Source organism: Dromiciops gliroides, chromosome 2 (assembly GCF_019393635.1).
Source record: "Dromiciops gliroides isolate mDroGli1 chromosome 2, mDroGli1.pri, whole genome shotgun sequence".
Taxonomy (NCBI): Eukaryota; Metazoa; Chordata; class Mammalia; order Microbiotheria; family Microbiotheriidae; genus Dromiciops; species Dromiciops gliroides.
In genome coordinates this window covers 587,025,528-587,046,255 of record NC_057862.1, presented here as the reverse complement: position 1 = coordinate 587,046,255, position 20,728 = coordinate 587,025,528, and the positions used below count along the sequence as shown (strand labels likewise).

Sequence of the window (20,728 nt, the reverse complement as noted above, 5' to 3'; positions counted from 1 at the left end):
ATTGACATGAATTAAAATACCCTGGTGCTTGACGGGAGTCTAATTTATGTTTTTAGGAAGTTTTAAAAAAAGGAAGACAAACCACAACAATCATCTATGTTTTGTTTTGTTTTTTTAATCGCATTCTCAAGCTCTACAATAATTCTATTCTTTATTTTTAATGGGAGTTTTTAATCAGTGGACTGGACTCTATCTAAAACTAAAATCAAATTGTAGGTGTAATTGTTCATCATGGATGTTAAGAACACTGAGGATACAAACAAAAACTCATTGTGACTGACCAAAGGTCCCTAGGTATCCCCTTCATCAACATACATGCTCGAGGTTTCCACTGGGAATTCACTGACTGAGGCTGATTCAGGTCTGAATAACATTCTGCCAACGCCTACCTGAAGGGAGGTTTGATAAAGGTTCCTTCTCACCACTGACTTTCACAGGAAGCTCAAACCTGATCATCTCACCTTTATGTGGATATAATTTGTTGTTTATCCATCTAGGAACCTGATATTTTATCAGCCTATCTAAAGGGGAAAGAGGGGGGGAAGAAGGGGAAGAAGGGGGAGAAAGAGAGAGAGAGAGAGAGAGAGAGACAAAAGGAGAGAGGAGACAAAGAGACAGAGAGACAGAGATCAAGCATCAACTAGTTTATATGTGAACATCAGGTGTAAATTTGTCCTGACTTACAACAGCAACCTGTTCAGGTAAAACTTCTAGCATCATTGCATCAGGTAGGTTCAGTTCAGTCTCCAGGGTGAGTAAAGAGATGAAACACTTTGGTTCCCTGTCTGCAAACTTCTAATCCATCAGTTCTTGGCAGCTAATTTTTTTCCAAGTGTTTTGTTTCAGGAAATATGTGTATTTTTCTTTGTACATTTTGTGGATTTACCACAACTGGTTCTGACAGCTGTTGATTCTGTTAAATGAACACATTATGAAATCCTCTTTAAAACCTCAAACAGTGGACTCAAAAATATAATGGTAAGATATTTTAATGGAGTTCCAGTTGCAAGTTTGTAAGGAGGCACAAATGAATTAGAAAAGCCCTAGATCAGTACTAGACTTACCCTGTATGGGGTTTTGTTTGTTTTATTTTTAAATGGGGAAAAGAGAATGTTGTCATTCACCACAAATATTTATTGTACTTCCTTTGTTCAAATCAGATACATTTAAGAGGAAAAGGGAAAGGGGACTCACAATATATACAATTTAAAATAATAAAATGAATGAAATGAATCATGTGTGACAAATAATGCTGCATTTCATCATCCCGGCACACACACAAAAAAAAATTGTTTGGGGGGGGAGTGTACGAAGACAATTCTAAGAGGGGAAAAAAAGATGATGTTTTCATTTTGCCTCAGATCAAAGGAGACTAGAACGGAGAGTGTGGCACACTGAACATTTTTACATTGCTGTCATTCACACTAGGCTATCTAAGTTTTATACAATTCCCCAGACTAGCTGCATATTAAGCTTGCTGTGTACAGCTTTATTATAGTGTGGTGGTGGAAGAAACATTAATATTCCTGTGTTGCAACTGACAGGACATTTACATGCGCCCATCTGAGCTCGCACCTGAGAGCAGCTCCAAGGTACAGTAACTGTACTCCTATTGTAAAGGCAAATGAAGAACACCAATTCCCTGCTGGGATCAGAAGTGACCTCACCACACCCCACACCTCAAATCTTTCCCTTGCCAACCTAACTCAATGCCATCTCAGAATGACGAATGAGCTAAGCAACAGACACCAAGTTACTAACCCTGCTAAGAACAGCAAAAGCCTTCTCTGAATGTTTTAAAAATGCACAGTGAGTGCAGCTGGCCAGTAAAGGCTAGGAAACAAATTCCAGGGAACCCAATATAGAATATGTTACATCCTAAAGCTGATTAGAAATACAGTATGATGTTTACTGGCTTCAAATTGAGTTTGGCATCATGCATACTGACTTCAATAATGCTGGCATATTTTTATTTCAAATCTGCCTTTGGTCTCCAGGAGCACATGTTGAGAGCTTAAAGCTCATATTCGTCAGGTTGCATTTCCTAGAAATTAAGTTTGTGACAGAAAATGACTCTTGTGGCAGTAATATGATTTGTGATGAAATTAATTAGGCCATCGTCTAAGAAACTACCCGGCAAATTACAAAAGTAAATTTGGTGAAATTGACCACTGCTCCATAGACCTTGGAAGGAAAGATAGATGATGCAAGCTAAATATGCTTCTATTTAGGAGGGGAAAAAAGTAAGGAATTCCTACTCCCCAACAAACCCCAAGAAAGCATATGGTGGATTTTCTGATTGTAATGTAAATAAAAATACTAGTCACCATTGATCAAATTCTATGACTAGGCATATTCAAATGAACTTTTAGTGATGTGCCCTCTTCCCCAAACTGCCACATAAAATAAAAAACTGAATTTAAAATATTCTGCTGAAAAATATCAGCTAAGTTAAAATTATTATTTTTCAAATCCTTGTAATAACAACACTGCTGACACATCCACGACCCAAATGAAATCTGAACAAGTAGAAAGGTACTAAGATCCTTGGTGATTAGATCTCATGCTAAAAGAGTGGCAAGGTGCCAGGCTGTGTCCAGCTTGATGCTAAGTGAGCTGGTACTACTGTATATAAAAACAGACTTGCGCTTGGGGTGAATTTTGTCAAATGATTTCTTTGTGTAATAAAGGGTGTGAACAGACCAGCAAATGTAGATTAAATTTATGATGAGTGACGAAACCTTGTGAATCTCCCTAGCTGTGATTTTTACCTAGATTCAACTTAATCCCACCCCCACCCCCCTCAAGGTAATCCAGAGTTTCTGAATTTCACTTTCACACAAGTAGGGACTTTTCAGCCTTAATCTAATTCCTTCCATAAGCAACTTCCATTCAGAAATTATGGAAATCTTGATATAAATCTGCAGGCCTTTCTATTAATTTGTTCCTTGTTTATTCCAAATCTCCAAATTTAATCCTCAGAGTTCAGAGTGAAACCATACCGAAGCTGGATGGGAAATGAATGATATCCCAGGGCTCAAAACTGTATCACTATTATTCACCCAGACACTCTCTGCCCTGAGGTGATTGCCTACCATCCTAATCCACACTTGCAGGAGCACATTTTGCACCCAGTTCTACTGCAGCAAATGTCCAGATCCACAATTTAATGTCACATTCCCAAGGAGAAAGGTGTGGGAAATCTATTTCAGATCTCTTAAAGTAAAAGGCACAACTTGCAAGGCAATCGAGAATGGCGTGATTTTTAAAATTACAGCTCTTTTTTTTTTTTTTTTGATGCTTTCACAGAAAAGACACAGAATGGGAGGGAAACTTTCTCCCCCTCTGCTCCTGTTCTTGAAGTGAATACATATTTGTGTTTCCAATAAAAGGCCATTTTTACATTAACTGTCTGTAACAGCAGGAGATAGAAAAACTAACACAATCCCCACATCATACACAGGATGATCTTCATATCACGTGGCCCAATTCTCAAAACTATTATTTATAAAAGGCTACTAGGAAAATGAACAATGCATCTTTTATGTGTCACCAAAAGGGTAACATCTGAAGAACTTTTGGATCGCCTACATTTTAGCATTTTTTTCCCCTTTCCCGAAGTAAATTTAGCAGCCATACAGGCCACTGTGTTTAATTAAGCTTTCAAAAGTCCTCTGACAATGCCAACAATTGTAAGACACTTCTGCAGCTCAATCATGCAATCACTGTGACAGTTCTATTTACAATTTGTCTTAGAAAGAGTTTCTCTGACATTGTACTTTGACAAAACACCCAAGCTGCAGGTTCACAACCTTTCTCTGTCTTATTTACAAATACAGCTTGTATGTAGGACTCAGGCTCATGACCAGGAGCCTTTGGGTAGTGGCCTCACAAACTGATAACTGGTTTGCCAGGATTATTTTTGATGATGACCGGTAGGTATTTAAGGGGAAAAATATTTACTACTAGATTTGTGATATTACATGCAACTGGAATTTTCATTGGCAGAGTACTATGGTGGGTTGTTTTTTGGGTGTGTTTTTTTAAAGATACAGTGCAAACCACTTCATATATGTCAGTAATTTCCATCCAGAACCAAACAACTAAGGAACAATGAAAATAGTTATAATAGGCCACTGTAATTTATAGTCTTCATTTACAATTATACCATAAATACACAGATATATCTCTCAGTTCAGTTTGAGCTAGTAAAAATTCAAGAAGGTACAAAAGAAACTTTTTTTTTCATTGTATGAATTCTAAAAAATGTTAAGCATTTGACATTTGCTTTATCTTTGAAATAATAAGCTCTTTTATTTCATTTTATTTTGGGATTATTATTGTTGCCCACTGCATAAAGGTGTGGGGCTTATATTTCTTAACGTAGATTCTATCTGTACTATCTTAGGCAATTTAAAAAATAAAATACAAATATATAGTTATTAATAAATAGAAAATGATATAATATTCTAATAATATGCCTATAGCCAGTCTCCCTTCACCTTATTTCAGCCCCCCTCCTTTGCAAAACTATCACAGCTTATAGGTTTCTATACTCAACAAGCTCCAAACCCCAAATCTGACACCATGGAACTGTAAATATTTTTTAGCCTTTTCAATAAGTGAACAGCAGTTTTATATTCAGTGATCTCTAGGTACTTCAGTTAATATTGCCCTCCACTGTAAAATATGACACTGAAAAAACAAGCCCTTCTAGATCTAGCTACAAATTCAAAGCTGCTGGTACCTGGTGGTAAAATATTTGGCATACCTATTGATGAAAAGCTCCCTCAACAGGCCTACCCAACATAACTTATTAATTTTTTGTTCAACTTCTGACATTTCTACAATGATAATAGGTCAATATAACAAATTTTAAATAATTATTCAATACATTTGAGAAAATTCAATCCAACCATATATATGTATGCGTTTATATATATGTATATATATATATATATATATATATGTGAGAATTAACACATGCACATGTATACTGGTGTTTTGCTTATCCATTTATCTGACAACTACAATCATTCTCCCTAGAAAATACAGTTAAAATGTGCATCATTTTGCTGTAGGTTTAAATGACTTTGCCTTATTCTGAGCCCCAAGCTTTATTTACTTCAGTAAGATGGTCTTTCAGTCTTATATTTCAGCTTACTGCCTATAAAATAGCACACAGCATTCACTGTCTCCAAATTCAACTTAGAACACTTTAATAAAACCCACTTAACTGAATACCTTTTCATGTGGTTGCCAAACACATTCTTCTAGTAATTTATCGTGTTCCTTTCCTAATAAGACAGTATTGCTTTTCCTCTCCTTTCAAATGGCATATTCAAATATCTTTTGAATGATTACCAGGATCCATTCTTTCCTGATCATGAAATGAAAAGAAGCTATGAAATCATTTGTTTTAGAGAAATATATTTGGAAGTGCATAACTGTCTTTCTAAACTTTGCTTCAGGGGCACCCCAAGTACCTAGAGCCATATTGTCCCCAATGGACTAGAATGCTAATTTCACCATAGGATACTACTCATTCATTAATCTCTGTTATTAGAAACCATGATTCTAGCTACTGACATAACTGCTTTGAGATCTGCCCAAATTGTTTATGTTCACTGATGCCAGGGTGGGGAAAGGTGATTAAATACAATGAAAGGAATCACAGCCTTGAAAATTATCAGTGCACGAAAGTTTCCCTCCACCTGGATCACCTATTTGATACCCAAGATATTGTCTCTACTTATGAAAACTATTAGCATTAGGTTCAATTTTTTTTTACACATATCACCTATAAAAATTTAAACATCTAGCATTTTTTCTTCCTTTCCTATCTACTACATAGGTATTGTATTTAGCAAAAAAAAAAAAGGATAATATGATAATAAATAATAATATCTCACTAGAACCTTTATGACAACCTCCAAAGTAAAAACCACCTTATCTCCAATTGTCTCATTACTTGGCAATCTCATTTCTCAAACTCACACATTTAACAGTAAAATTCTAAACTACAGCACTTTCCCCCAGTTCCTGTATCTTTCATGAACAGAATCCCAGAATTTTAGAGCTGAGTATCTGAATCTGAACAACCTATTTGGGACCATGGTGAGGAGTGTGGTTTTAATTCTTGCTTGACAGATACTGTGTTTTGTCTTTTAAACAGAGCAGTTCAATATGTAAATACGATGTTACATCACGCAAGTGTTACTCCATATTTGGTGATTTAGCATGGCTTTGGATCTCCAAAGACTACAAATCCCTTTCCACTAGCTCTTGCTTCATTAATCATGCCTTACACTTCTGTTCGTTTTCCTTCAAATCACAGACAGCACATGGAAATGGTCACTGCCACATACTACTCTAGGAAAAAAAATCTTTAACCTTCATGTCACATAAGTTGGATGAAAAAAAAAATACTTTCCAAATACAGCTTTACTGGTAGCAGAGCCTTCGTTTAACTGAAGCGGATGGGGGGGGGGGGGAACGGTGTGGGGAAGAAGAGAATCTGAATGTTATTACTGTGAGCATTATAAAAAAAGAAAAATACAAATGCCAAGTTTGATTTTAATGATTAGATTCCAGGGGGAAGAGAAGAAATATGACATTTAATCCCCTAAGGCCCACTGAACTATTATGGTTCAATTCTGTGGCCAAACCAAGTCAGAGAGACAAGCTCCAGTGTATCCAATGATTCCATGCACTGGCTTCTCTCAAACTGAGCCAACCCTTCTCATCCCTTCACCTATGCAGAAAGATGGAGGGAAGGGTTTTACTGGTGGAAATGACATTTCTATCTTGCTCCATCATCCAGTCATTTGGTTTGATATGTTAAGCCACCAGAATTTCATAAAAATGCTTTAAGGGGCATTTTAACAGATTAGGAATCTACACATAATGGGGCTCTTCTTTCTCACCTAGATGAGGGAAATTTAAGCTCTCCTCTGTTTAATGCCCTCTTCTCTCAACTACTTAGAAACTCACACATCCAGGTGACTTCTAGTTAAAATTAGCTAAGGGAAAGGGCACTACTGAATCTATACATGTATTTTTTTATGGAATTTTTATATCACATTGGAACAAGAACAGTGGAACTCTGGGCTGGACATTTGTAAGGGTGACATGTGGTTGTGTAAACCACAAACAAAATCAAGATACATCTGTCAAAACCACATCAGAGACAAGAGGGAGCGCAGAGAAACATTTATCATTTAGCTGAGGAGGCAGGCTGCAGAGAGCAGCCTTTCCTGTCAAACCAACCTTTTGAAATTTCCAACATGCCCTTAAACTTTTCGAATAAGCATGTCTGTGCGCTTCAGAAAGTGCCCTCTCTACTCTGGCCTGGCCAGTCGAAAATGGCATCTTAAAGTCAAGGTCGCAGTGTCATCCCTGCCACCGGGCTGTGTTTAATTACAGCCCCATACTGCTGACAGCCAATATGGATCCAAGGGTAGCCCCGGAGCTCTGTTAACTCTTTCCCCACCCTTCCAACCATCCTGCCAAACCATCTCCAGTTTAGGAAAGCCTCAGTACTAATCTCTCCCCTTGGGTATCCTTGTAAGGAATTTTAAAGCACAAAGATCATTGGGTAACCCATAAAAGCCCACGGGACTACTTTATCCTAGGCACAACACCAAGATGGAAAATGGTGGACACAAGAAATTGGACTTGGTGTATCAAGGACAAGATGAGGAACCAGATCTTGCAAAATAGAAAAAAAAAAAGGGGGGGGGGAAATAGAGTCTCTGCAGATCTAGATAGGGCAGGAGGTGTGTGTGTGTGTGTGTGGGTGTGGGTGTGGGTGTGGGTGTGGCCTACATCTTCCTCAGTGGTGTGGAAAATATTTATTTTTCAGTGTTCTGGATGTTAGCAACAGGATCAACATTACAGGGCTACTGTGGACAGTTCCATAGAGAGTTCCATAAAGCACTCCATCATTCCTTAGTGCTTCGTTATAGCCCCTACGATAGATGGAAAGAAAACATGCAAACAGCTTTTCTCCTTGCTTCTGATTTACCTGCTATGTGTTCCTGTTTGGGGCAAATTCCTCTAGATGACGTTGATAAACAATCGTCATCTTCTGGCGTAACCTGGATGCCAACCTCCACAGGATTGGATGCCTTTTTCATCTCGACTGGCGAAGGTGAGGGTGGCTTATCCACAGCTTTCTCTAAGCAGAGACTGCCATTGCATTGTTTCCGTTTGTGCTCAATAAAAATGAGAATGTCCCCCAATGGGAAGTTCATCTGGCATTGCCCACAGGTGAGAAGGTCATGGTCCCCTTCTGGTGCTCCCAACGTGCCGTGGTCTGGTTCATCATCCGTAAGAATGGCTTCGAGAGGTTCGGCTGCAGTTTGGGGGACATAATGCACAGGTGTTAGGAAACAGAAGAAAAGGGGTAAAAAAAAAATCAATTCTTCAATCCTAAATCTACCCCCCATCCCGCATGACGTTAAATGTCTCTAGGCTTTAAAAGGAAAAAAAAACCTGCTCAAAAAAAGCATATAAAATTTATGAGAATGTTGATATCAACAAGAAAATGGAATTATCAAAGAGACCGCTCTTCATATTTTTAAGGAAACTGCCTAACATGCAGAACTACACAAAACATGTACTGCAAACTTGCCTGATTTAGAAATTTAAACTAAAGGGGATTTTTAAATGAATGGTTAATATGGTAGGATAAGAATTATATAACATCCACCCAAAAAAGGGAATATGGTAACATTGTTGTAGACCAAAAAGTAAATGTGTTTCTTTTCCCCTAAATCAAAGATTTGATTTCTAAACTTCCCAAGTACAAAATTGGTGGTCCACAGTAACATACCTTTGTGTGTCTTAATGCAAGCATACCTAAGTGTACCTAGTCAGATACATTTCCATAAAATGTAAGCCTGGAACCTCAAACAACAAGAAAGTGTTACATTTACACAATGGTCCTAAGAAAGATAACATTTACCTACAAAAGCATCTAAATAAATAATCATCATACATTCCAATTCACACTGACAAGAGACATCCAGGCCCTTACTTTAAACTATGCCACAATTTTTTTTAAAGCAAATTCACTGGTAATTCTTCTTAGACACATTAGCTAAATAGGATACTTTTGACTACTTTAAGGAAATAAGCCAGCTAGTCTTTTTCCCCCCATTCTGAAGAAAGGAATGCCTAAAATATTCTAAACGTGTTTGTGCTTGGTGGCCTTCATGATAGAAAAATCAGTATGGTCAACTGAATGCCACATTTCATAACAACGTTGAGAAGTCCTTTCTTTAAACTTGAAATACTTCTAATGTTGTCCAAGTTGACTAATTTTCTGAATGAGCTCCAAAATGCTTCATTATGGAGCTATTTCTGCATACACAATCACCAGTGGATGGTATAACAAGGTAGGCATGAAAGACATGCTTTACTGCTTACCCCCCCCTTTTTAAACTTTGCCCTGAAATATCTTGGCACCTAATAGAATAGCTTCTATCATTTTAACCTTGCAAGGGGGAGAAAAGGGTTGCTGTGTTTCTGCTCATGAAACACAATGCTTACTCTACAACAAAAACAAACTGCATTACAAAATGCAAAACCCATCCCAAACACTGTCAGTTAATGAAAGGGAGCAGAATATGTACAACTCTCAAACAGTTAATCAGTCTGACCTTCTTTAGCAAGCTGCCAATTTCACATTTAATGAACTTAAAGCCACAGAGAATCAAAAAATAGATTTTAATTTGACTGTAGAATATTGGAACAGATTTTGATAAAGTGCAAAAATCCAGTGAACTCAGGTTAAATTTATTTCAACCCTACCTAGACTGAATATTGAGGGGGAAGATCTGGAGTAGCTCCCAGATGTGCTGGGTAAAATAATATTGAGAGAGCACTACCTAACTGCACCTGAGCTCCAAGTAGGACACTGTTATAGATTCCATAATTTCAAGCCTCCAGTCCTACTCCTAATTTAACATAAGGTCAACCACAGGAATATGAAGGTTATATTATTGCTAATAAAGACAACAATTTTAGCATTCGAGTTTCTCGTCCCAACTTACTAACCAAAAGGTAAAACACACAATAGACTTGTACGCTGTTCTAGAACAGCAAAATAAACATAAGGGCTTTTTTTTTGTATTGTAACTTTCTGCTATTTTATCTGAGAACATTTGTTTGCCTTTCGAAAAAGTGAGTTAACTGAATAGGGAAATCATTCTCCAAGATTCTTCCTGTCTAAATTAAGGAATTATTATTTTAATATAAATGTATCTTTTTGTTAAGTATTAATTCCAAGGTATAAGCTCTAAAGCCAGAAGAAAAGAAACTGTAAAAATATTTACATATTAAAATCACCAGTACCTGGAATCTTGTCCAAAAATATTTCATTCAAAAAAATTTTTTTTTAATTCCCAGGCCCTGACTGACTTCTGAAACTGGAATTTTTATTTGGCAGTAAAAGAAAATATTCTTCTAGATTTCAAATAGTCATAGGGAATACTACACAAAAACAGACTTGGTTAAAGTCTTCTAAATGTAGTGACTGAGCTGATTTACAATCAAAACCAGGAAATGAAGTGGTAATTCAGAGGTTGCTGATTACACCTCCACATTTCACCTAATTAATTTTATAGGAGGCAAAGTTCTTGAAAATAACAAGATGATCAAATGTACAGATATAAAACCTGTAACCTCAACATTTTCTATGCTCTTAACGTAAATTATTGCTAATTAACAAGAATTATATCCTAATGTATGAAATACGTTTAACACCGTGTTCCTTGCAAAACATTTGGCTAGAGATGTACAGAGAAATAGCAAAACGTGTTTTTATTATTGCTGTTATTATTAAAAAATCAGACAGAGTGGTGCACAAAGGAAATAGGAAAATACGATTCTCTTGGTTTAGCCACTGATTTGCATTGACATCTTTTCTCAGTGGCAATCAACATTTCCTTTCTGGGCATCAGATAATTTCTCTGTATTTTAATGCAAATTTTTCTTTCCCTAAAAACATTCCTAATCTCAGCCATTTTACACTCCCCCCCCCCACTCCATTTTCCTACCCTCCTTCACCCTACCCCACCCCCATAAACTTGGGTCTGAGGAGGGGGAGGGAGTTCTAGATGAGCTCTGAAGAGCTAGCAAGAAATAAAATTAACAACCAATTCTCCCTTCACGTGAAATGAGAAGTGGAAAATAAAATGTTTCAATATTCACATAGCAAGACAGACAAGAAATATCTAACTGCCCCACCAAGTGATTCAGTCAGTATCTCTCCCTTCTTTCTCTCTCATTTGAGAAGAGTAAAAAAAGAAAAGAAAAATAGGGAAATGGGGAGGGAAGCTGAGGGGGGACTGAGAGGCGGAAGAGGGGGGAGGGGAAAAGCAGAGGACGATGGGGGAGAGAGGGGGGGGGGAGAGAGAGAGAGAGAGAGAGAGAGAGAGAGAGAGAGAGAGAGAGAGAGAGAGAGAGAGAGAGAGAGAAAGAGAAAGGGAAAGAGGGAGGGAAAGAGAGGGAGAGAGCGAGAGAGGGCTTCTTCAAGTTTGCTTTCCAAGTGCATCTCTTTGATTGTCAGGATAAGAAAACAAACAGAGGCTGGAAATACTGGGTTTAAAAGAACGGTAAAGCCCAAGAAAGAAATGCAAAACAAAAGGAAGCAGGCTGAAGTGGGGAACAGAGAAGGCTAAAGGTGGGCAAAATGGAAGAGAGGGCAGCTGGCGAGGCACTGTGCATATAGTGAAGTTGGAAGAGAGGACTGTCTGCTAGGCACAATGCGAGCAGCGTGCAAAGCCGCAGGCTCCGGAGCAGCGCTCGCTGCGAACACGTGCAAAGCTGCCCGGTCCCTTTCCCGTTCGGTTGAAAGGGGAAAGGGGGGAGGAGCGCACGGAGAACGGAGAATGGGGCTCCCTGGGGCTGATACTGTCTCAACACCCCGCTTTCAACCTAACACCATCCAGCCCAATAACGCAGGGGGCTTAGGGCTACATACATCTTGCCTGCTAGTTTGTGAAAAGAAGACGGGGGGTTGGAAGGAGCTGGAGAAAATAGTCATTTAAAAAAAATCCATATACTCTAACTTCCTCCCCTTGCCTCAAGTCACGTAAGAAATTATATTTACAACATACATACACTCACACCCCTTTTACTGATCCGCATTGGGGGAGCTTTGCAAATGAATTTCCTTCTGCAATTTGGTGCGTGTGCGCGCGCGTTGGTAGTCTGGTTATTCATTATTAATCACGCTGGTGGCATTACTGTTGTGATGATGATGACTATTACTATTGTTGTTATGATTCCCAGGCTGGGAGGTAGAAGCTCGGGGGAGGAGGGTCCGTTCGAGAAGGGGAGCGTATGCATCTCCTACCAACAGCAGCAGCAAGGCCAGGCGAGGCGAGCGCCCGGGCCAGGAGAGCTCCCAGCAAAAGGACTGGGAGGGGGAGATGGAGAAATCTATCTAGACACCAAGTGTGCAAACTTGCCAAACCCGGGTCCTCCTTCGGAGGAAACCGTTCCGTTGCTTTCACCCTTAGGAAGGAAAGCAGAGAGAAAAAAGCGCGCTTCCTAAAGCTCCGTTTTTCCTTTCCTCTCTCCTGCCGTCTCCACTCCGAAAGAAAAATTCTACCCCGTACTGTGCACTGCTTATATTTTTTATCTATAGCTCTCTCTGTGCGTAATTTTCAGAGGCTCTGGCAAGAATCGCCTTATTTTTGAAAGCCAAAATTAAGAACAAAGAAATAAGAGGGAAAGGGGAGAGGGGAATTCTCCGGTTTGCAGCCTCACGATCTCCATCTCCTCCCTCCCCCCCCCCATACATCCATTCCTCCCCCGCCAAGGAAAAACGTTGAGAATTCAAGGGGGGGGGAAGGGTTGGGGGAAGGCGGGTTGGTAGTGGTCAGGTTCAAGTTCGCTGAGCTTTCTTGATCTTGCTCTGCCTCCTAGCGACTGAATAGAACATTCGGGCTTGGTTAGAAAAGGGGGGGGGGTGTGGATGCAGCTGGGGGCCGGGATAGTAGACAGCTCCCCACATCTATCCCCCTTTATTACCCCCATATATTTTAAAAAGTTAACATAAGAGAATTCCTTTCACCCACATAACTGACAGCCCAAACCCTGTACATGCACAGGGATTGGGGGGGAGGGGCGAAGATCGATGGGGAGGGGGTGATGCTATTTGAAAACTCAGCTGGGAGGTTAGTCTAGGAAGCAAGAAGAGTCAGTCCCCGGTGAAAACCTCACCTTCGCTTTTCATCCCAACCTCATACTTTAAAAATACATATATTTATATACAAATTAATTTTTTTTCTAAGTCTCAAAAAAAAAAAACCAACTGCCCTCCCACCTCTGGTACCTGAAAGTATAGTAACTTCAAATCGCTGCGCACCCAGTCTGTTCGGTATCCGGCGTGGCTAGGGGAGAGTGGGGGATGGGGATGGGGATGGGGAAACGAAGGAGGGAGGGATGCAAAGGGGTGGGGAAAGGGAGGGATCCTGCAACATGTTTGGGGTGGGGGTGGGTAGAGAGAAGGCAAAGGATCTTCAAAAGGGTGACAAGTTACCGAGCCAAACCTAACCACCACCACCACCGCCCCCCCTTTAAAAAAGACATCTAGAGTAGGTAGTCATTACCTTTAATAAACAATTTTTTAAAAATTCTGTGGGGAGGGGGAGGCGTTAAGGCTGCTTTTTCTATCCCTTACACTTTTCCCCTAGCAGTCAAACTTTGCCCCAGGCCAAGAGAAGCGCCAGGGCTGTTCTTACAGCCAAATATAGCCTTTCTGTCACCCCCGCACACAGACACACCACACCACCTACCCCCCCATATCCCCTAAACCAGACTAATCAGGGTAGAGGGAGAAAGTAGATAGCCAGAGTATATGGGAGAACTGCCCCGAAGCCTTGCAGATCCCAAGCACTGCACAAGGCAGCGAGCAGCAGCGCAAACTTGTTCTTAGGAATCAAGCGTATCCCCCTTCTTCTCCGCCCTCCCCCAACTTTGTCTTTGAGGTGCCGGGGAGTTTTGTAGTTACAAAGCAAAGTGGAAGGAAAGCTCATTTTGAAACCTCCCCCTACCTAGTCCTAAAGAGGAAAAGGGGAGAAAATCCAAAGGGGGTACAAGGAGGGGGAAGGAGGTGGAAGTGTGCATTGTTCCTCCTTGTTTTTGCAAAATAATTTTAAAATCTAGTTTTTCCAAAGACTCTATTTTTCTATTAATGATGGATGCTGTGAATTCCTGTCATTTATATGTGTTTGGGGGAAGGGGAGTTAGAGAAGGTAAGAGACTAAGTTGTGCTTTTTCCTCCTCTGATTCCAGGGCATCTGATTTTATGTTACTTTTCATACAGTTATTGTTTGAAGTGGGGTTAGGGGGAAAGTAACTGGACCTGCTGCTGCTTTTTCTCTTTTTCGGTCTGGTTTGGTTAGCTTGGGTCCTGTATCTGTTTGTTGGCAGGAGGCTCCCGCACACGCGGTGCTTGTAAACATTCAGACACGAGATTTTTCCCAATCAAAATCCACTTCCACTTTTTTTGAAAATCTTCCAAAAAATAGTAAGAGGAGGGAATTCCTCGCTCCCTCTCTGTGCAGCTTGCAGACTAAGTTTGCAAGAGAAGGGGTTTAGGGGGTTGTGGCTTGGTTTGTTGTTTGGTTTGGGTTTTTTCCCCCCTTCTGCTCAGTGCGTGCGAATTTTCTTTTCTTTCTTTCTTTCTTTTTTTTTTTTTTGGAGGGGGGGAGAGAGAGAGCGGACTGCACGTTCGAAAATCTCGGTTCAGAGTAGAGCTACTGAGGTTTTTAGCTTCTCTGTTTTTGGCAGGAAAAATAAAAATCATCTTGCATTTTGCCAAGTGCGTTTTCTGTCTTTTGCGGGATGAGGAACGGAGGGGGCGGGGAAGGGGAAGGGGCATGTTACTTGGCCCTAGAGAAAGAAAGACTGCAAAGAGCTAAGCAAGCACAAGCTGCGGCTGCATAGGCAGCGGCGGCAGCGGCAGCGGCAGCAGCAGCAACCCAAGCCAACCAGTCCAGGCAACAGCCACATCTCCCCCACCCTCCCTTCCCCCAGCCCTCCCCCCCCCCCTTGCCCCTGCTGCCCTTTAGCGGCAGCAGCGGCGGCGGCGGCGGCTGAGGAGGAGGACGAGGAGGAGGACGAGGACGAGGAGGAGGAGGGAGGAATAGAAGGAGGGAGAGAGCGAGGCACAAAAGACAGCGGGACAGACACCCACCTCGGAGCGGAAACAAAAGGAGGCAACGACCGGCCACTTTTACCCGCACGTTGCAAACGCAAACCCTTCGTCTCCCTCTCACCGCCTCTCTCCTCCACCTCTTTCTTTTTCTCTACAAGGCTTATGGGGAGGAGGGGGGACTTCCCCCCTCCCTAAAAGTCCCACTTTTCCATTCATTAGCATTATTGTTATTACTTTCTCTCTGGTCCACACTTGACCAAGGGAGCCGGCGTCCGATGTCCAGTCTCACCTCTTTCTTCCCAGGATTTTTTTTTTAAAGCCTGACTTTTTTTTTTCTTTCCGGCGGTTGGAGAAAGAAATCCCTCGCCCCTTCTCCTGTTCCCCCGGGTTGTGTGGGAGTTACTCTCATTATTACCATTAATTATTTTGCAAATAATGGGGGGGGGTCATAGCGCTTCTTTCCGCAAGGAGAAATAATGGAAAAGGAGGAGAAAAGAGACAGGGGGAGAAGGAAAATAACGAAAAGAGAGGTGCACGCTTCTCCAAAAGTGCAAACACGGTTGCGGTTTGAGGTGCTGTGGGTTTCCCCCTTTTAATTTCTTTACACCTCACTTAAATGTTTTCTTTTTCCCCTTCTCAAAAATAAAACGAAACGCATGCACACGCACCCTTCCTTTCCCGTCTTCTCTTTCGCATTCCCGTCACTATCATCACCATCATCATTATTATTATTTATCATTATTATTATTATTATTATTATTGGGTTACTTACGCGAGAATTCCCGTTTGCTTAAGTGCTGGGGCTTGCCTTGCTTGCGGCGAGACATGGTGGGTTGTGGAGTAGGAGGCGGCGGCGGCGGCGGCTGGTGAACTACAGCTCGGTTCACATCGGGAGAGCCGGGTTAGAAAGAAGGAGACTCCAGAGAAAATATCTTCATCAGTGCCTTTTGACATCCAAAATAAATTAGAAATAATACAAAGATGGCGCAGGGAAGATGAATTGTGGGAGAGCCGTCATGGCTTTTTTTTTTTGGGCAAAAAAAAAAGAGAGAGAGAGAGGAGAGATAGAGGGAGAGAGAGAGGGAGAGAGAGAGAGGGAGAGAGAGAGAGAGATGAAAAAAATGGCAAAAGCCCCCCTGAGCTGCAAGTTCAAGTGCGGACGTGACGTCCCTGCGAACTTGAACGTCAGGAGCCTGGATGGACAGAGACATACAAAACATGGGCAGGGCGAGCAGGAGAGAAGGGGAGGAGGGAAGGGTAGGCTAACACCAATGGACACACATCAGGGGCTGGACATGAAAAAGCGACCAGGACAAGCCAATGGACAGTGCTGGGAGGGGGAGGTGGGGGGGGGGGCTCTCCAGACGCCAGACACAAGCTGCCTAATGGGGGGGTGGGAAGGGAGGAGGTGGTGCTGAGAGGGGGGCAGGGGAGGCGCGGGGGCATTGAGCTCACAAGTGGCCGCAGCCGAGTACAGGAGGAGACGGCATGGCCAGGAGGAAAGAAAAGAAAGGGGGGAGGGGGAAGGGAGAGGTGTGCGTTGGGGGGGAGGGGAACGTTCTCCCCGTCTCCACCACCCTCTCTAAAAAGAAAGGTTAAAACAAGAGATAGAAGTGCTTAAATAATACGCTAAAGATGTACGTAAAAGGGAACGAAGGGAACCAACAGAGGATCAAAAAAGGAGGGGGTGGGGGGGGAACCAGGTAGAGTTGCTGTAGGACACCCCCCTCCTTACACACACCCACTTCCCCCCTCCCCAGCTAGCCTCACACACAGCCCGGCGTGCATGCATCCTGGAGCAGAAGTGAAAGCCGACATCAATCTGCACTTTTGAAACTTTTTTCCCTCCCCCCCCCCCGAAAAAAAAACCACGAAAAGAAAAACCAGAAGTTTATAACTGAACTCTGAAGTTACAACCCAAGGAGAGTAGCACCGAGGTTGGGGAGGGGGTGTTGCGGAGGGTGGTAAAGAATTAATTGTAAAAGAAGTTTGTGTACCGTAGCAGCCAGGAAGACGGAGGCTTTCAGGAGCCTCGGGCTCCCAGGTTGGGGAGAGAGAAAAGGAGAAATTCTGTGTGTAAAGGAGAGAGGCAGGACTGGGAGCTTCTGGAAAGGGTTTCGGGTAGCAGCTAGAGAGGGAGATGAGGGGAAAGCGCCAACTCGGCATCTCCCTACTTATCCCCATCCCCTCCTGCACCCCAAGAGCAGGCAGGCTAGGTAGCTAAGGAGGTCTGAGTAGGAGGAGAAGGGACAATGTCTTAATGAAACTGCAAAGCACGGATCTGAGGAAAGCGAGGTGCGGCTGCCGGGAAAGGAAGAAGGAGAGAAGGGTAAATAAATAAATAAAGACAGAAACACAACTCTGAGACTCAGCGCCGTTACTGACAAGAGTGGGGAAGAGTCCAGGAGAGCAAAATCGTTCAGGAAGGAGAGAGAGATAAGCAGCTTGGAGGCGGGAGATGCAGCGGTAACGGCAATAGCTTCGGCCGCGCCGAAACTTACCCTTTAATATTGAGCACCCTTGCCCAGGAGAGCAGCCAGCGAGTTGCAAGGTTGTAAGGTACCAGCTGGGGGTGTTGGGGGGCGGGGAGGGAGGAGGAAAAGAGCGGGGGAGGGTGGGCTTTGTATGTGTGTTCGTGTGGGTGCCAGCTACTCTCCAAAAAGGATTGCCTTAATTGTTGTTGTTTTGTTGTTTTTTTAAATGAAGGATGACCCATCTAGACAAACAGGGGTCTGTGGTTGGGATGGCTTGAGGGAGAAGGAAAGGACGTCTTCCTCACTTAAAAACTGGGAGTGGGGGAGAGGAAGGAGGGTCAGAGACACACTCAGAGAATGAATGAATGAATGAACGAATGAATGAATGTAGCACGAGAAAAGAGAAGCTAAGCCGTGACTCAGAAATATTTTAACACGCAAAGCTGTATTAATGACGTTACCCCAGGAAAGGAAAGAGAAAGGGACAGAAAATAGGTAATAGGAATATCACAGTTTGCTCACAAAAGCGGCGGGGAAGAAAAGAAAAGTGGTTGCCAACCTTGCAGGAACTCAGCCCCCTTCCTATAAGCCTGCCTTCCTCTCTCCCCTCCCGGCCCCACCGCACCCCCAAAGCATATAGCTCAAGTATCTTCCCTTTCTTCTTTTTATTTTTTTTCCTCTAGCTGAAACTTAGAAATTAGGAGATACTTGTTGGAAATGAGCCCCTGTCTCTTTAATGCGCGCGAGCCTGCGCGCGCGCACTCACACACACACACACACAAACACACACACACTCACACTCATAGGCTGCGGCTGGCGGCGGCTGCTGCTGCCGCCACCGCTGTCAAAAAGCGTGCTTCTCTCTGGCGTGGGATACTTTCAGTTTTACGTAAAATGTACAGCAACAGCACCCCCTACGACTGGAAAGTTTATTCTGAAACGTGCCTGCAAAGTCGCCTCACCTCTCCCCTCCCTAGCAATGGCACCCAGCCGCCAGACGTTCCTCTGTTCTCCCCCCAAAAAAGAAAGTAGGAGGGGGGACATAAGGGGGAGGAATGGAGTGAAGCAACGGTGAGGCCGAGGACCAGTATTGGGTGAGGAGTTAGGGGAAGGTGGGAGCCAACTGAAGGGAGAGCTGCAGGGGGAGTGAGGTGTGTATCCTGAATGAATGAGGAGCTTTTTCCTTCTCTCCCCTCAAGCTTCACAGTACGGCCCAATTTTCTTCTAACTATTACATTCCTAAATCCAACAGAGGATGGACCATGTAAAGTGAAATGCCTTGTGGAGTTGTTGGTTGTTTTTTTTTTTTAACCTTACCTAAATCTGGTGCTTCACCAGATTCAACCACCCCCTGGCTGAGCTGCGCGCCCGCGCGCAAGGACGCATGCATGCACACACACACACACACACACACACACACACACACACACAATATGCACGCACGCGCGCGCATCTGTACCTTCCAGTCTTATCTGCTTGCATGCTGCTGTTTATGCGGGTGTCATCTTTCTAAAGTTTTAAACCTATTCAAAATGACTGGCTTCCCATTCCGAGGAGGCTTCATGCAGCCTCTGAGAAAAGAAAAGGTTTTTGATGTTCAGTAATAGGAGAGTTGTGGAATGGGAGGAGTGGGGATTTTCTGTGTGCGGTTTGTTGTGCGTGCATGTGCGTGTGTGTGTGTGTGTGTATTTCCCTCTACTCTGAGAGGGGAAAAATCCTCAAATCCTGTTAAGAAGCAGGAAGGAATCATTTGCAGTAAAGCTCTGTAATATGTACCTGATATGATTTTCCTCTTTTTCATGGGCTCTTCAGAGCAGGTCAGCATCTCTTACACTACTATTTTTGTATTGTTCTTTATAAAACAGCCTTTGAGCTACCAAATGAATGTCATTGCTTGAGTGAGGGGTGGCGGAAGAAGGGGAATGCGTTGGGGAAAAGGAGTGGGGGGGATAGAGTGCAACTGAGTGTTCCTTTTAAAGAAATAAATAAATGCAATAAATACAATAAAAGCCATTTTAGGTAACAAAAGCAAACCGTCTCATTCTTTTAGAACCCAGGATTTTCATATTTGAATATTGTACTATCTATCCATAAAAGTCCATATATACAGAAGTAGGTGTCTGTGTATCGTGGAAATATATGTGATTTATCTATAATGGCATATATAAAGCTTTTCAGGGCTGGATGTAGTGTAAAAAGTAATGACTTTATTACCTCTGAAAGGTTCTGTGGTTCACATTTAACAGTCTTCTGAATTACAATTCATTACACAATTGTACGCTCTCTAAAGCCAGCACATATCAGGGCATCTATCTGTGGTTATTTCCAATAAATAACTGGCAACATTTTATTGATTTTCTAAAAAAAATCATAGGAAATTAAGCACTTAGTTACAAGTAGGTCTGCTTTATTACTGCACTTGTTTGAGATTCCAGGGGGTTACTTCCTAAACCACATCTTAAAACATACATTAAAAAGCCAATTTTTTGCAGCTGCTTTTCGTGTGTGTCAGTGGAGAGGCAACCAGTAACGTTTCCACCATTAACATATATTTAATTTCACCATCATAAAATGCCCGGAATTAAATGGAAACTCTCCCTCCCTCCCCTTAAAGCCATATTTCATGCCGTCTGGATTATTATCATGACTGTATTGGCATCTGATCCATGCCCCACGAGTGCTGCATTCTCCTTTACTATCCCCGCTGCCTCCTCCCCCACCTTACCTGAAGTTCATTTAACCTTTCAAGGGTGGGGGTGGGGAAGATTTTGTGGGGAGTGGCTTTTTTTTAAAGGTCTTTTAAGAGATTTTTAAAATGTAAGCATAGATGAATGATGCAGGTGTTTTGTAGGGGGGCGGGGGTTGAAATAGCAGCTGAACGAGAACACTTGGATACACAATAAGTATATTTACCGTTCTTGAAGTGGCTTTTGGAGAGTAATAAATTATGACAATATTAAAATTATTTTCTGGCAGTCCAGTTAACTGCGTTTAGGGTTGTAAAGCCTTTGCTGATTCCATTTATGTTGTAATTATGGTTCGTGGGCTCTTTCTAAACCTTTGGTGTATACTGCGTATA

The 20,728-nt window shown here is 42.2% G+C and overlaps 1 protein-coding gene and 1 long non-coding RNA gene across 2 annotated transcripts in view; one reads left to right on the top strand and one right to left on the bottom strand.

The window, feature by feature from the left end:
* BCL11A (BAF chromatin remodeling complex subunit BCL11A) overlaps positions 1-16,528 on the bottom strand; it is a 123,445-nt gene extending 106,917 nt beyond the window's left edge. The window contains 2 exon segments of the mRNA XM_043984660.1: positions 8,027-8,356; positions 15,948-16,528. Of these exon segments, the coding sequence (XP_043840595.1) occupies positions 8,027-8,356; positions 15,948-16,002 (385 nt within the window). The 5' untranslated portion in view covers positions 16,003-16,528.
* Positions 16,529-17,138: 610 nt separating this feature from the next.
* The window catches only part of LOC122742708, a 140,124-nt gene continuing 136,534 nt past the window's right edge, over positions 17,139-20,728 (top strand). Inside the window, exon 1 of the long non-coding RNA XR_006354948.1 lies at positions 17,139-17,734. This is a non-coding gene — a long non-coding RNA (uncharacterized LOC122742708). The remainder of the gene's footprint in view (positions 17,735-20,728) is intronic.